The sequence below is a fragment of the Bidens hawaiensis genome, unplaced genomic scaffold, assembly GCF_021521415.1.
Source record: "Bidens hawaiensis isolate Kalapana, Puna unplaced genomic scaffold, B.hawaiensis_p1.1 tig00034593_1, whole genome shotgun sequence".
NCBI lineage: Eukaryota > Viridiplantae > Streptophyta > Magnoliopsida > Asterales > Asteraceae > Bidens > Bidens hawaiensis.
The window spans coordinates 162,492-176,855 of record NW_027495973.1 but is presented as its reverse complement, the minus strand read 5'-3'; the positions used below and the strand labels follow the sequence as shown (position 1 = coordinate 176,855).

Here is a 14,364-nt window from a genome sequence, read left to right as displayed (position 1 = left end):
CTTTTAACGAAAAATTAGGTGATTTTCATTTTTCAAATCGTGGACAATGTTATGAATACCGACTAGCAAGATGATGGGTTATACATATACAAACCACCATAATACAATTTTACGTTATATACATACTTTTAATTTTATTATAGTGCTAACATGTTAATTAGTCGTGGCATATTCATGAATGGTTTAACATGCGTATACTTGTTAGACAAAGTTTTAGTTAGTTTGTCAGCTCCAATAAATTAAATAAAAAGTTAAATTTAACACACATCAAATACAAATAATTCACACTTTTAATAAATCAATTAAAAAAATATATAACCAAATTGAACCATGCATCACTTTCTCAATGATAATAATATTAACACTTAAATGGAACACCAATCGCCACCCCTTGAGAGACTCCTCCGTCGTCCTTCCACCCTGTCGCCGCCGACGAATACGCCTTAGACCCACCAGCACCCGCGATATCAATCAAACCACCCTGCGACTTCACCTTAACCGAAAGATTAATAATCCCATTCCGTGCACCACACCCATCTCTCAACCTATAACTCAAAAAATGCAAATAATCACTAGGAAAGTACCACCTAGTAAAATCGGACACTGTAACCTTAGCCGACCCAACAACATGATCGCCTGACCGCGCTTCTAACGTGAAAAATGTTGCATGCATGGGCATGTCAATGGTAAACTTCTGACTCCATAATTGGTACGAACCGTTATTGATGGCCTTTGTCGTGGCGAATTGGTTGGTACTGGATTTGATGACGATGTAGGTGTTGGGGACGGTTTCCGGGTAGTGAAAGGGATTCAGCGGAGATGATTGTGAGTTCTAAAACCCTAGTAGAAGTTGTGTTCTTCATGTTTTGTGTTAATTTGTGAGAATATTGGGTTACAAGTAATGCTTATATTATGAGTTGTTCGGAAGTTTGTTGGAAAGGAGAAAGAAAGAACAAGGATGTTTCGTTCACACGGAAACTTAATTTTTTATATAAATTAAAGTAGAAGCTAAAGTAGATAATGGTTTATTTTACACGTTTTCTCTTTGTTTTTTCAAAAAAGAAATTACTTGTTTACTTAATAACTTTGAAACTGAATATGAAAAAACAAATCGAATTTAAATTGAGATTGATTTAAATCCAATAGAAGAAATATATGAATAAAAAGAATAAAAGATAAAAATAGTTAATGGTATACTTTAGACTTTTTCTCTTTTTCAAAAAGGAAATTACTTATTTACTTAACAACTTGAAACTGAATATGAAAAAACAAATCGAATTTAAATTGAGGTTGATTTAAATTGAATTTTTACTAAACTAGTGTACTGAATATACTTCTACCAAGGGTCTAAGACTCTGAGTTCGGCTTAATCGACCTCATCCTTCACCCGCATTAGATTGGGCTTCATCAGTCTCACCCACGCCTCTTTATCACACACACTTCCACCCCAATCCTATTCATGTTGCTTATAGATAAAATGTTATCTTTTACCGGCACCTAATCTACTCCTATAACTACCCCTAACACTACCAAACTTGTACAAAGAGAATTCGAAACCTTACAATCTGGATGCTCTTGTGGGAAATTATTTAACTAAAAATGCTTAACCTCAAAAGGCCAAAACCCTAAATGATCTTTTAATTAATTGCTTTTAACGAAAAATTGTGTGCTTTTAGTCTTTTAAACCATGGACAATTCCGACTAGCAAGATGATGGATTATACAATTACAAACCACCATTATTCAATTTTACGTTATATACTTTATCATAGGGCTAACAAGTTAACGTCATAATTTCTATATTTTCTTTTTGCAAGCTACGAGGCTCAAAATAATGGTAACTCTAAGCATTCTCTGTAGGAATATCAAAATCATGGCATGTTGAGTCGGGCGGATCTACTATGATTGTACGGGGTCGGTCGATCCTGTGATAATTTTGTTTTTAATGACATATATATGTGTTAAAATCTCGACCGACTCCTGCAAAATTTTGACACCAACCCTTGTAAACCTAATGAGAATGTAAGATGAAAGTAAAAGATTGAACTTGGACTTCTTGAATTTTTTCCGGTGGAAATTAACAATATTAATATATGCAAAAAGTAAGGCTAGTGCGTCAGAATAAAAGACATCTCTAAAAATTATTAGTAATTTATCTTTTTTTATTATATAATATAAATTGATAAAAAATTTCGTTTTCTTTGATGAGTTAAATTTTTTTTCTTTATTATTAAATATTAGTGGGTGATTTATTATTTTTAATAATTACTTTTAACGTTTAGTGTTTATATATATAATTTTTTTATAGAACAAAAGGCTAAAAGAATTGATGATCATACGACTCGCTATGAACCGAAAAGTTTTGAACATCAATGTAACTGTAAATTTTTTACTTTAATGAAAAAAGAATTTGGGCCATAAAAATTTATGGATTTTTAATGACTTTTCACGTATGTTTTTTTTTTTGTTATATGATATTTTGTTTGATTATAAATTTTTTTTATGTGAACTCACCCGATTTGGCCTGATCAAAAAGATCGAATTGGATAAAAAATTTATATACTGATCTAACTCAACCCAAATGACCGAACCGAACTCGAAAATAATCAACTGAGTACCGACCCAAAAAATTTCCAACTCCTATGAGAAAATTTTTTTGGATTCGCTACTGTGTTGAGTTGTTTAACATGTGTAAATATTCGTGTAAAAAACATTAGTATAGTTAGTTAGACATGGTTTTAGTTATTCTGTGAGCTCCAACGAATTATATAAAAAGTAAGAGACATTATAATATGACTACAAGTTAAAATTATCACACCATCAAAACTTCACACTTTTATGAATTATTTTAAATAATGTATGTAACCAAAAAATGTATGTAACGAAAAATATTTCTGATGATTTTTTAATGAAGCCTTATTAATGGAAATAAAATTTTTTCAAATTGATATGGCAGTTTAACTTCAGCCATGGGCTCTGCCTCGTAAACTCTGTTAGGGGCGCTGTCTTCCGAACCCCCGTTCGTTAGGGGTTTTGCTAACTTAGAAATATGATTTTGGTTAGGAGTATGTGATGTTTGTAAATTGTACACAGTTAGTCGTGCCCAGCTAAGAAGAGGTGTGACCATAAACTCATTAAAGAACCAGATTCAGGTGAGTTTCTAGCTCAATTTACTTGTGTTTTCGGTAATGTGTACATACTGAATGTGATTAGTTCCTTAAGTGGTAAGTGTGTGTTAGATGAATACCTTGGGATTGATAAATAAATGATGTATGAATGTAGAAAATGTGTGTATTTATATATATATCTATACTATATTAAAATAGATATAGGAAAGATAAGAATGTAATTTCACACAAAACTCGGTACAATAATTTCAAGCTCAATGTACAAGTATATATTACATAAAATCTTAACCAATAAAACTTTCTGCAAATTTTGAATTCAGATTTGATATATCTGACTAAACCCTAATTTTCAACTTTCAAACACACCTTCTATCGCACTCTTCTCGTATCCCTCCAACCCACCCACCATCACCATCTTCAACACATGAGCCCCAGTCAAATGCTTGGTGGCTTTCTTCATGTCTTCTTCGTCCCCAACCTCTATCCTCACCTTTGGGTGGGTTGGGGACGCCGATGATGAAGACTGTTCAGGGAATTTGGTTTCTAGGGTTTTAATTTGTGTTTTTCCTCTTCGTCTTTTAGTTCCTCATAATATACCTGTTAACTCCTATCAATATATGCAGGTTAAAATGGAAACCTAAATCTCATCGGATCGGGATTTCATGGCAGTTCTACATAGCAAGTATATTGGGTAATTCATAAATTAATATATATTTATTTTTTGACTTTGACCGGTGGGGTATTTTGCAGGGAGGTTAGTTAAAGCAACTGCAGCTTTTACTATTGTTAGGTTCTGATTTGCTATGCTTTAATTGGTTTGAGTGAAACAAGTGCTACATCAAGGTCTGTTTCTTTTTTTTTTTTTTTGCTTTTTGTTTCTGTTTTAATTTTTTTTGTTAATGTTTTTATCAATTTTATCTTTACGTGCTTTGTGGTTATTCATTTATTCGTTTGTTTGTCGCAGATTATGAGAGGCCAAGAAACATTTAGTAGTTCATAATGGCCTCTAACAAAGGTAGTAACTTTAATATATTGCTCTTTATAGACTTTATAATGGTTTGTTAGTTAAAAACTTTAGTGGTTTTGACTTTGCAATGGTTATTATATGTAGACGTAAATAATACAATCATTATAAGGGTTTATTAAGGATTTCATGATACTTTTTACGGGGCCAAATATGGGCTAAAACATGCAAAAGTTTAGTGTTAAACGAAACAGGATGGGTTGATATCTATGAAATAGGATTGCTTGTGAGCCAGCTCCCATTTGATAAATTAAGCTCAGGCTCGGGCCTCTTTAGTAAACAATCTTTTTTTTCGGCTTACACTCTGGCTCAAGCCACTCGTTTACACTTTTCTTGATTCGAGATTCTAGCAAGCCGAATCAAGTCGGAGCTCGACTCTAAAAGTAAGCTTGTTTAATAAACGAGCCCGAGCTAGCTCGCGAGCATAAATAAGTTTTTTATGTTTTAATAGTAATAATAATCATTATTGTATATATAATTATGATAAAAGTAACTAAATAATGTGTTAAGTTATAAATAATAATTATAATTTATTTATTTATATAGTATTTAAAAAGGTATATAAATTAATTAATAAATAATATACCTTTTTAACGAAGCATCTTGGTCAATGAAGTTTAACGAAGCATAAATGCGTAACTCAAGTTTACGTCTGAACTGTGTGTAAATGCGTAACTCAAGTTTAGAGAAGTAAGTTAAGCTTCATATTCTATAAATGAGTTAGGTTATTTGATATCTTATAATCAAAATTAATTTTTCTACATAATCTACAATGTATAAAGTGATTATATGCTAATTGAAAAAAAAAACACTAATCCTAGCAGGGCCATTTTAGTCATTTCAAAAAAATTTGTTCAGTTCAGGTCAAATAAATTCATTTGTTGACCAAACTTTGGGAAGAAACCTGTTTGTTTATATGCGGTGTTCGACAATCTGTTTGATTACAAAAATCACCTAAGCAACAAATAATGTCATTGCAAAAGAATTTAATTCAACTTGGAATTGGGCAAGGTTTACATCTGTTATTTGATAACGGAATTGGCCATCTTGGACTTTTTAGTAAATGATGAGCCTTTTGTCAAGTTTGACTTTTTAGTCATATTTGACATGTTATTAATGTTAGGTATTAAACAGAGTCGGTACGCAGCGAAAACACAAACACACACGCACAAACGAAAGCAATAAATAAGAGACACGAGATTTTACGTGGTTCGGTCAACGAGACCTACGTCCACGGGCTGCAACTAGGGTATTTTATTAAGCACAGTACAAAAGATTACAATACATGACCATGATATATATAGCGAACAATTAGGTTAAATGACTTAACGACCAAGAAAATGTCAAATGGGCCATCCTCCATAATTAAACGGGCCGCCCCCTTTTGTCTTCTAATTGTCAACCAATGAACCCGGCCCAAAGGCATTCACCAATCCTAACAATCTCCCACTTGAAGGCCTTGCGATAAACTATAGCCCGCCATTCAAGTACAAAGGAACCCAGTCATCAGTAATATCAGTAATCTTTATTAACAAGTCTTCAAAGCTTCCAGTTCCCATAAACAAGCTAAGACTTACCACCTAGTTGCAGCAACCTCCTTCAACATCAAGTACCAGAAGGGCCAGTTGTAGCTCCGCCGAGCTCCAACTCGTCAGTAAAAACTGACCCGTCCTCTATCTCAACTGATACGCACGATCCACCAGTTCCAGAGATAACCCGAGAACCACTACTACTCTCCTCTTTTAGCAAGAGTTCCCCAGGAGAGATTTTATCAATCGGAATAACGGTCTTCAAAACCCAACGTTGTTTTGTAACTGTTCCCGGAACACAACCTGCGCTCCCACTGTCACCAAACCCCTGACTTGTTTTAGACCTCCGACCCCGCTCAGCTTGAATCACCTTGGCACCAGGCTTCAATCTTGCAAATTGAACCTTATTTTGCCCCTTCGACTCAGCGAACCTGACTTTGTTTTGAGGGACGGTCATACTTCCCTCAGTAGGCACTTGTACCATGTATAATGAACCATACCTGTTTTCACGAGCAAGAACCAGACTACCTTTAGTTACCTTCCATTTACCTCCACCAAACTTTACTTCCATGCCTAGTTCATCCAGTTGACTAACAGAGATAAGCATTCTCTTCAACGATGGAATAACCCTAACATTCTTCAAGTTCCAAACGGTTCCCAATGGAGTTACCAAATTAACATCCCCTATGCCCGTAACATTAAGAACATCACCATTAGCAATACGTACCTTCCCAAAGTTACCGACCTTTAGATTCACCATCGTCTCCCCGCTGTGCGTAGCGTGAAACGAAGAACCGGAATCCATGACCCAAGAGTCCACCATGCTATCCACACTGCAAAATAATGCCTCGTCATCACTGGCTCCTTCATTAACCTGTTCAGCAGTGTTCACCTCAGCAGCCTTTCCCTATAATTTGTTTGGACAATCACTCTTAACATGTCCAACTTCATTACACCTCCAACACTTCACATTCTTCCGAGTTCTAGACGAACTCCTCCCCCGACTCCCACTGCTCCTGTTATTTTCCCTTCCCCTGCCAGCATAAAACATACCAGAAGATGATCCTCCACTCGTGCTTTTCCGGCGAACGTCTTCACCCAACACAATGTCTCGGACCCCCTCAAATGTCAAACCATCGGCCCCCGCAGAACTAGTAATGGCCGTTACAGTTCCAGACCAACTCTCAGGCAAAGAAGATAACAATATAATAGCTTGAGTCTCATTATCCAACTTCATGCCCACAGAAGCTAACCTGGACATAATTGAGATGAAATCATTAATGTGACCAGCAACTGAACTTCCCTCGTGCATCTTTGTCATAAACAATTCCCTCATCAAGAACATCTTATTGGCTGCAGACGGTTTTTCATACATATTTGACAGAGCCGTCATCATACCACGAGCTGTGGTTTCTTTCATAATATTAAATGTAACGCTCCTCGTCAAAGCCAATGTAATTTTACCTCTAGCCTTCTTTTCCTTTGAGTTCCAAATTGCTTCTACGGCTTTATCCATTTTATCCGGCTTTTCCTCCAATACCATATCCAAATCATGTTCACCAAATAACGCCTCTATTTGCATTTTCCACCATGCAAAATCAGTCTCGTCAAACTTGTCGATTCGAACCTTCCCGTTTTCAGACATTGCAAACGAGAAAACAGAGAAAAAAAACCAATAAACAAAAACTCTAACCTTAACTCGGCGAATCCAAGAGTTTTAACCAAACTCTAATCAACGGCTTCAAAGAGTTTTAACCCGGTACCACCTCGATCACCTTGTCCCGTGCCCCGTAAATCAAAACCCAATAAAAGAAATTACCGTACCTAAACCTTGTAATCCTCCGCCAAGACACCAACACAGTAATACTTGATAATAAGTATTCCTTGACTTCACGCAACAAACTAATAAAAGGCAAAACACCTTTATTTCCCTCTAGTTTGTTTGTGTAGCTCCCAAGAAACAAAAATATTAAATAAACCCAATCTATTGGTGGACTTCTCTAAACCGTGGCTACAAGAAAGCAATTAATGGCAATCAAAAGGAATTAACCTTTTCTATTATGTTATGATGAAGTCGGTGAAACTTAGAAACAAAATCAAAGTGTGATTTCTTTCTTTACACACGAACTTCCAAAAAAGCAATTCCTACCATTTATTATTTGTTTTGACTTTATCAAGCTCCCAAGAAAGGAAATAAAATCCTTTCTTAAAACATCACGATCGGAAACAAACAACTCGAAACCATAATTTGAACCAGAGCCGAAGAACCAAAAAAGACCTTGCTAATCGTCTCAGTGCGCCCCGTGTGTTTAACAAACCTTCAGCTCTGATACCACTTGCTAGGTATTAAACAGAGTCGGTACGCAGCGGAAACACAAACACACACGCACAAACGAAAGCAATAAATAAGAGACACGGGATTTTACGTGGTTCGGTCAACGCGACCTACGTCCACGGGCTGCAACTAGGGTTATTTTATTAAGCACAGTACAAAAGATTACAATACATGACCATGATATATATAGCGAACAATTAGGTTAAATGACTTAGGGACCAAGAAAACGTCAAATGGGCCATCCTCCATAATTAAACGGGCCGCCCCCTTTTGCCTTCTAATTGTCAACCAACGAACCCGGCCCAAAGACATTCACCAATCCTAACAATTAAATATGAATATATGATATGGAGGATGGTGATCAAGAAATGGATCCCATTTTTCAGAAAAATAGATCTTTGCTATCTGTTCCTAATTAATTTGACTAATACCCTAATAATATCCGAGCAAAAAGGGACCAAACCCTAATAATATCCGAGGAAGAAAGAACCGGACCCTAATAGTATTCGAGGAAGAAGTGCGAAATGTTCTTTAAAACGTAGAGATAATATGTATGAAATATGAAAGAATAGAAATATGAAAGCACGAAAGAAGGTAAGTATGGAGTATAAAGTATAAATGCATGTATGAATGTATGTATGTATGTATGAATGAAGAATATGCAGGTTAAGTAACTAAGATGTGTTGCTGGATGCATATAAGTATTCATGTGAATGAAATGTATGTTGTTTTTTTTTAATTAGAACTCACTCAGCGTAGCTGACTTTTAGTATGCACACAGACAAATATGATGAGACAGCTGGTTTGAGAGGGACACATGACAGATGAATAAAGAAGCTGGCAGCGGAAGATTTGAAGTTATGATATTTAGTTATGTTTGAACTTAAAGACATGTTTTAATATTGGATTACATTTAAGTTATGTGAATGGTTGGTTTTTAATTATTCCGCGAAAAGTTTTAATTCATTCTGATATTTAGAACAATGTTTATGAGTAAATCTAACGTACAATGTAGGGCGCTGGGACCGGGCCTTACACTTCTTACTTACAAGCAACAAGGCTTGACATCACATATTCTGTAAATGTTTTGAGCCAATTCGTTAATCACCTAAGAGAAAGCCACCTTAAGGTTACACCCTGGACAAGAGATTCTTCTCACAAAAGACGGAGGGACTAACCTCACAGCCCACTGTGATTTAGAATGGCTTGGTTACCCCATGACACAACGCTCACCAATCGGGTATTTATTATTACTATGGGGTCTTCAGTCTCATGGAAGTCAAAGAAACAATTGGTCGTTTCCCGCTCGTCCGCTGAAGCTAAATACTAGGCTATGACGTCTATTGTAAGCGAAATCTTGTGAATGAGATGGTAATTAAAATAACTCGATATGCCTTGTGATAATCCTACTCAACTATTCCGTGATAATCAAGCCGCTAGACATATTGCTAACAACCCCGTCTTTCATGAGAGAACCAAACATGCCGAAATAGATTGTTGTTTTGCCCGAGAACGGGTGGAATCAAAAGATATACAGCCTATGCAGATCAACACGTAAGAACAAATTGCAGACGTCCTCACTAAACTGTTGGACACACAAAACCTTCATGGTTTACATAACAAGTTGGGCGTTGTAGAACTCCACGCACCAACTTGAGAGGGAGTGATGGACGTGATTGGCGAGATCAGACATGATTCTTGCCACATATCTTTCCTCACATATTGGCTTCCATGTTTCACTCCTTGATTATTGCGTTAACAGATTTTTTTTATCCATATTTTTGTTTTATCATTTTGATTATATAACAGGTATTTTGTAATGAACGACACATCATTTTATAAAAAACTAAACTAGCCCGTATAAAAGTAAAAAAAGAAAAAAGAAAAAAAAGTTCTTATACAAGCCGCTTTACAACTTTACAAATCGCAAAGTTGTCAAAACGTGTAGCTCTATACAACTAATATAATTTTACCGATATTAACATATGTGATAGTGATGTATCCAATAATTTAAAGAAGAAAATATTTTTTTTAAACATAAGTCACTTTTTTTAAACGATGACTTTCTTACGTGTCAGGTCATCGCACCCTTTAAATTTGGAGATGTTCTAGAGTTTGGCTTAGACGTTCCCCGTGGAAACCATATGTCACACCCCGACCAAAGGCGGTGGAACATGTCGGGGTGCAACCGATTGCCCAAAAAACACAAGACACTATTTAAAGTGACAATATTTATTCAACTCATTTTATTTCATAAATCATAAATCAAATGGGGGCTGGGATGTTCATGTGGGTAGGGTTAGAGTTTTGGGTTGGATATATATGTATTATATATTCTCAAAAACCATCCCTTAAGTTTCAATCAAGTTTAAATACGAGTCTAAAGGTTTTTAAAACTTATAACGACTTTACGAAAATCATTTTGAACCCCTTATGTTTTTCTTAACGACACTATAATATGACAAATATCGATTTATTTACGATCGAGGTCTATAATAATAATATTATATAATAATTAAATAAGGTTATAAAAAAATGTTGAGTCGGGTTTACATAATAAAAGTTTACAAGACGAAAACAAATCAAGACACGAATTTCACACCATACCCCCGTCTGCATTCGTTATGCCACCACAAGAGCAGAACTCTCTGACGTAACACACAATGAGAAGAACCTCGGGTGGGTCTGGGATTCGAATTAACAACCTCACAATGCCCAAATTAATCATTCATTGCCGTAATTCACGAAAAGTGACACTAGTAAGGATTTGAACTTGGGTCGTTACCTCCTGCCTCTAAACAATATCAAGATAGATATATAATTTAAATTAAAAGATAATGTTTTAAACTTCATCATCTTGTCTAGCTATCACTCCATTTCCTTTCACCCAACCAAATGGCAGGTCATAAACTGTTAACAACCGCATCACGTTCTAACTTCAATTCAACCACCGTCTTCAACAGCCTGTATCCACCACCACCACCAACCTTAACCTTCAGATTCAGATGCTCTGCTGCGGGTTCCGAAACGGGGTTCTTCACGAAACTTGGAAGATTAATCAAAGAAAAGGCAAAGAAAGACGTGGAGAAGATATTCTCAGGTGGGTTTTCCAAAACCAGAGATAACCTGGCCGTTATTGATGAGCTCCTGCTTTACTGGAATCTGTCTGACACCGATCGGGTTCTTGATGATATCGAAGAGGCGTTATTAGTGTCGGATTTTGGCCCAAAGATCACAATAAAGATTGTGGAGAGCTTGCGGGATGATATATATGCTGGAAAGCTCAAATCAGGAACTGAAATAAAGGCAAGTGTTGTGATTGTATATATACATATGCAGTTTACATACATGAATTAATTGTCATATTGGTATGTATATTTTGTAGGATGCTTTGAAGAAGAGTGTATTGGATATTTTGACAAACAAAGGTGCTAAAACCGAGCTTAAACTTGGATTCAGGTTTAAAAATCTTACTTGTCTTTCTGTTTATATGTTTTTAGTTTGCTAATGAATACTATTATTAATGATGCTGTTTTTATAGGAAGCCGGCGGTGATCATGATAGTTGGTGTTAATGGAGGCGGAAAAACTACATCTCTTGGTATGCTAGATGATAATGAATTCTGCATTTATATTTTATGTTAATAGATAGATTTTGTATATTTTTCCTGCAGCTGGAAACCAAATCATATTTGTGATTAAGTTTCATTTCGAATAAACTAGATTTTGAATTTTGTTAGTTTTGCGGTGCACGCATATAATGTATATACGTGTGAACCTTCGGGTGGGCAAAAGCGAAATTGCACTAATTTTGACGTTATTTTACTAATATCGTGAAAATAACATTAAAAGTGGCGGAAGGTTAATCAGGCATCATGTGGTGGCGTTGATAGCCGAAAGACAAGGGTACATGCACCAATCGGTCGGTGTCCCGATGGTTGAGTGTTATGTGTCTTATGTCCAAGGCTTGATGCAAAACTACTATCGAGCTGGAGGTCTCACAGGAAGCAGCCTCTCTATCCCTATGGGGTAGAGGTAAGGCTGTATACATCTTACCCTTCTCAGACCCTACCATAGCTTTGCTATTTGTGGGATATACTGAGTACGATGATGATGATATGATGATGATGGTTCGAATACCTAAATTCAAACCCAACACCTGAACCTGATGCCTGTTTAGAAATTCAATCGAAAGAAATATATTTCCACATAATGTGAGTTCCTTTACGAGAGTGAATGGCATTTTCGAATATATTTTTATTTTTATAATTAAAAGTTATGATGTCAGTTCGGTTTGAAACCCACTGATTTTTGGTTATTTAACAGGAAATCGAAAAAACCGACCCGCAACCAAAAAACCGAACTCGAACAAAAATGGATAGTTTAGTTTTACGTGTTCGTAAAAACCGAATTTTCAGTTTGGTTTGGGTTTTGGTTTGCCTTTTCTTTTAGATGTAACTAAAACCAAACCAAATCAAATTATATGGATCATCATTTTTAACTTTGAATGTTAAGTAATTTATAAGAATTTGGTAATTAGTGTAACCCAAATATTTTAGTCCAAATTTATAATAGTCAATTAATCGTTATTTTTTTAACGTCCCATGAATTTGGGCCAGTTATTTGAAAGCTGAAAAAACAAAACTGAAATGTTTTCAAAAACTTTATTTTCGGTTTGAGCACAAAACCGACCCATGCACACCCCTGAGTAGCTTGTGTTTTATTCGCAGGGAAATTAGCTTATCGGTTGAAGAGTGAAGGTGCTAAAGTGAGTTCATGATTTGTTAATACTTTTATGTCTTTTAATACTTGAATCGTTAAATCTTGAAAACATTATTTGTGTGATCAATGTACTATAAAGTGAAGTACTTTTTGGTTGCTCTACTAATGAAACTATTTTTTCAAATGAATGAGTTATGTGTAGATATTATTGGCGGCTGGTGATACGTTTAGGGCAGCTGCAAGTGACCAACTGGAAATTTGGGCTGAAAGAACAGGCTGTGAGATCGTTTCAGCTGAAAAAGAGAAGGCAAAAGCATCAGCAGGTAGACAATTAAACAAAAAGTAATAGCTTCAACAAATATGGTTAACTTTATGGCAGTTACTATTACTAACATGTGACCTTGAAGTTCTTTTTGATTAGTTCTATCACAAGCGGTTAAGAAAGGGAAAGAACAGGGTTTTGATATCGTGTTATGTGACACCTCTGGACGTAAGATACGAACGAATCAACAAAATTACTTAAATTGTCACTTCATTGACCATTTATTTGGTTATTTTATGTCTTATAGGTTTACATACTAATTATAGCTTGATGGAAGAATTGATTGCATGCAAAAAGGCCATTGCGAAAATTGTTAATGGCGCCCCTAATGTATGGTACTATGGTTCTTTTATATAGAAATCGCAACATTTGATCACATAACCTGACTAGTAAATGTCTAAAATGCCCTTCATTTAATTAGCACACACGGAAAGAATATGATATGATTTGAACATACTTGTTAAAAGTTTTTGAATCCCAAATTCGGTTTTCTCTGTAGTATTCACCAATCTAGATAAACAGTATAGGGATACAAAATATTTACAATAAAGACTCTATTTTATGCTATAATATTACACAAGGTTTTATATTTAACAGTTACTTCACACAATCTTACAGGAAATTTTACTCGTTCTGGATGGAACAACGGGTTTGAATATGCTCCCACAAGCTAGGGAATTCAATGAGGTAAGGCTTTTAAATTTATGTTCCTACGGTACATTTAATAAGAAAATTTATTAATATATGGCAGGTCGTGGGAATAACTGGTTTTATTTTGACAAAGCTCGATGGCTCTGCGAGAGGCGGTTGTGTGGTATGTGAATGCTTTCTTTCCTATTTAGGATTCATCTATTATTTCATATATATAAATTTTATTAGCTTTAATCCTGTTTTGATACGAGTACTGTTTGCAGGTTAGTGTAGTTGATGAGCTTGGGATTCCAGTGAAGTTTATAGGTGTCGGGGAAGGGGTGGAGGATCTCCAACCGTTTGAGGCGGAAGCTTTTGTTAATGCTATTTTCTCATGAGCAAAAACAATAGAGTTAATGGCCATTTTCGTCCATGTGGTTTACTACTTTCGCCACTTCAGTCCAAAATTTTTAATTTTGTCAATTTAGTCCTCATAGTTTTAAATATTAGCCAATTACGTCCCATCCGTCTAACGGCATCCAGCTATGCCGTTAGTTTAAGGGTATTTTTGTCTTTCTCCTTTTAATTTTGAGTTAATGGTCATTTTAGTCCCTGTGGTTTGATATCTTTGCCAATTCAGTCCAAAGTTTAAAAATTTGTTAATTTAATGTTCAGT

General features: G+C 35.5%; 1 protein-coding gene and 1 pseudogene across 1 annotated transcript; one reads left to right on the top strand and one right to left on the bottom strand.

Annotated features, from left to right (window-relative positions):
* Nucleotides 1-224: 224 nt before the first annotated feature.
* Nucleotides 225-1,031, bottom strand: LOC143586263 (BON1-associated protein 2-like; annotated as a pseudogene).
* Nucleotides 1,032-10,853: 9,822 nt separating this feature from the next.
* On the top strand, nucleotides 10,854-14,098 carry LOC143586260 (cell division protein FtsY homolog, chloroplastic-like). Its single transcript, XM_077067843.1, has 10 exons — nucleotides 10,854-11,321; nucleotides 11,401-11,474; nucleotides 11,557-11,615; nucleotides 12,745-12,782; nucleotides 12,939-13,059; nucleotides 13,158-13,226; nucleotides 13,306-13,388; nucleotides 13,677-13,745; nucleotides 13,810-13,872; nucleotides 13,973-14,098. The coding sequence occupies exons 1-10, from the start codon at nucleotides 10,911-10,913 to the stop codon at nucleotides 14,084-14,086; spliced, it is 1,101 nt and encodes a 366-aa protein (XP_076923958.1). The 5' UTR covers nucleotides 10,854-10,910; the 3' UTR covers nucleotides 14,087-14,098.
* The last annotated feature ends 266 nt before the right edge of the window (nucleotides 14,099-14,364 follow it).

Coding starts and splice junctions, on each gene's coding strand:
- LOC143586260 (XM_077067843.1), top strand. CDS start 10,911: ATGGCAGGTCATAAACTGTTAACAACCGCATCACGTTCTAACTTCAAT. Junction 11,475..11,556: donor GAGCTTAAACTTGGATTCAG/GTTTAAAAATCT, acceptor CTGTTTTTATAG/GAAGCCGGCGGTGATCATGA. Junction 13,060..13,157: donor GAAGGCAAAAGCATCAGCAG/GTAGACAATTAA, acceptor CTTTTTGATTAG/TTCTATCACAAGCGGTTAAG.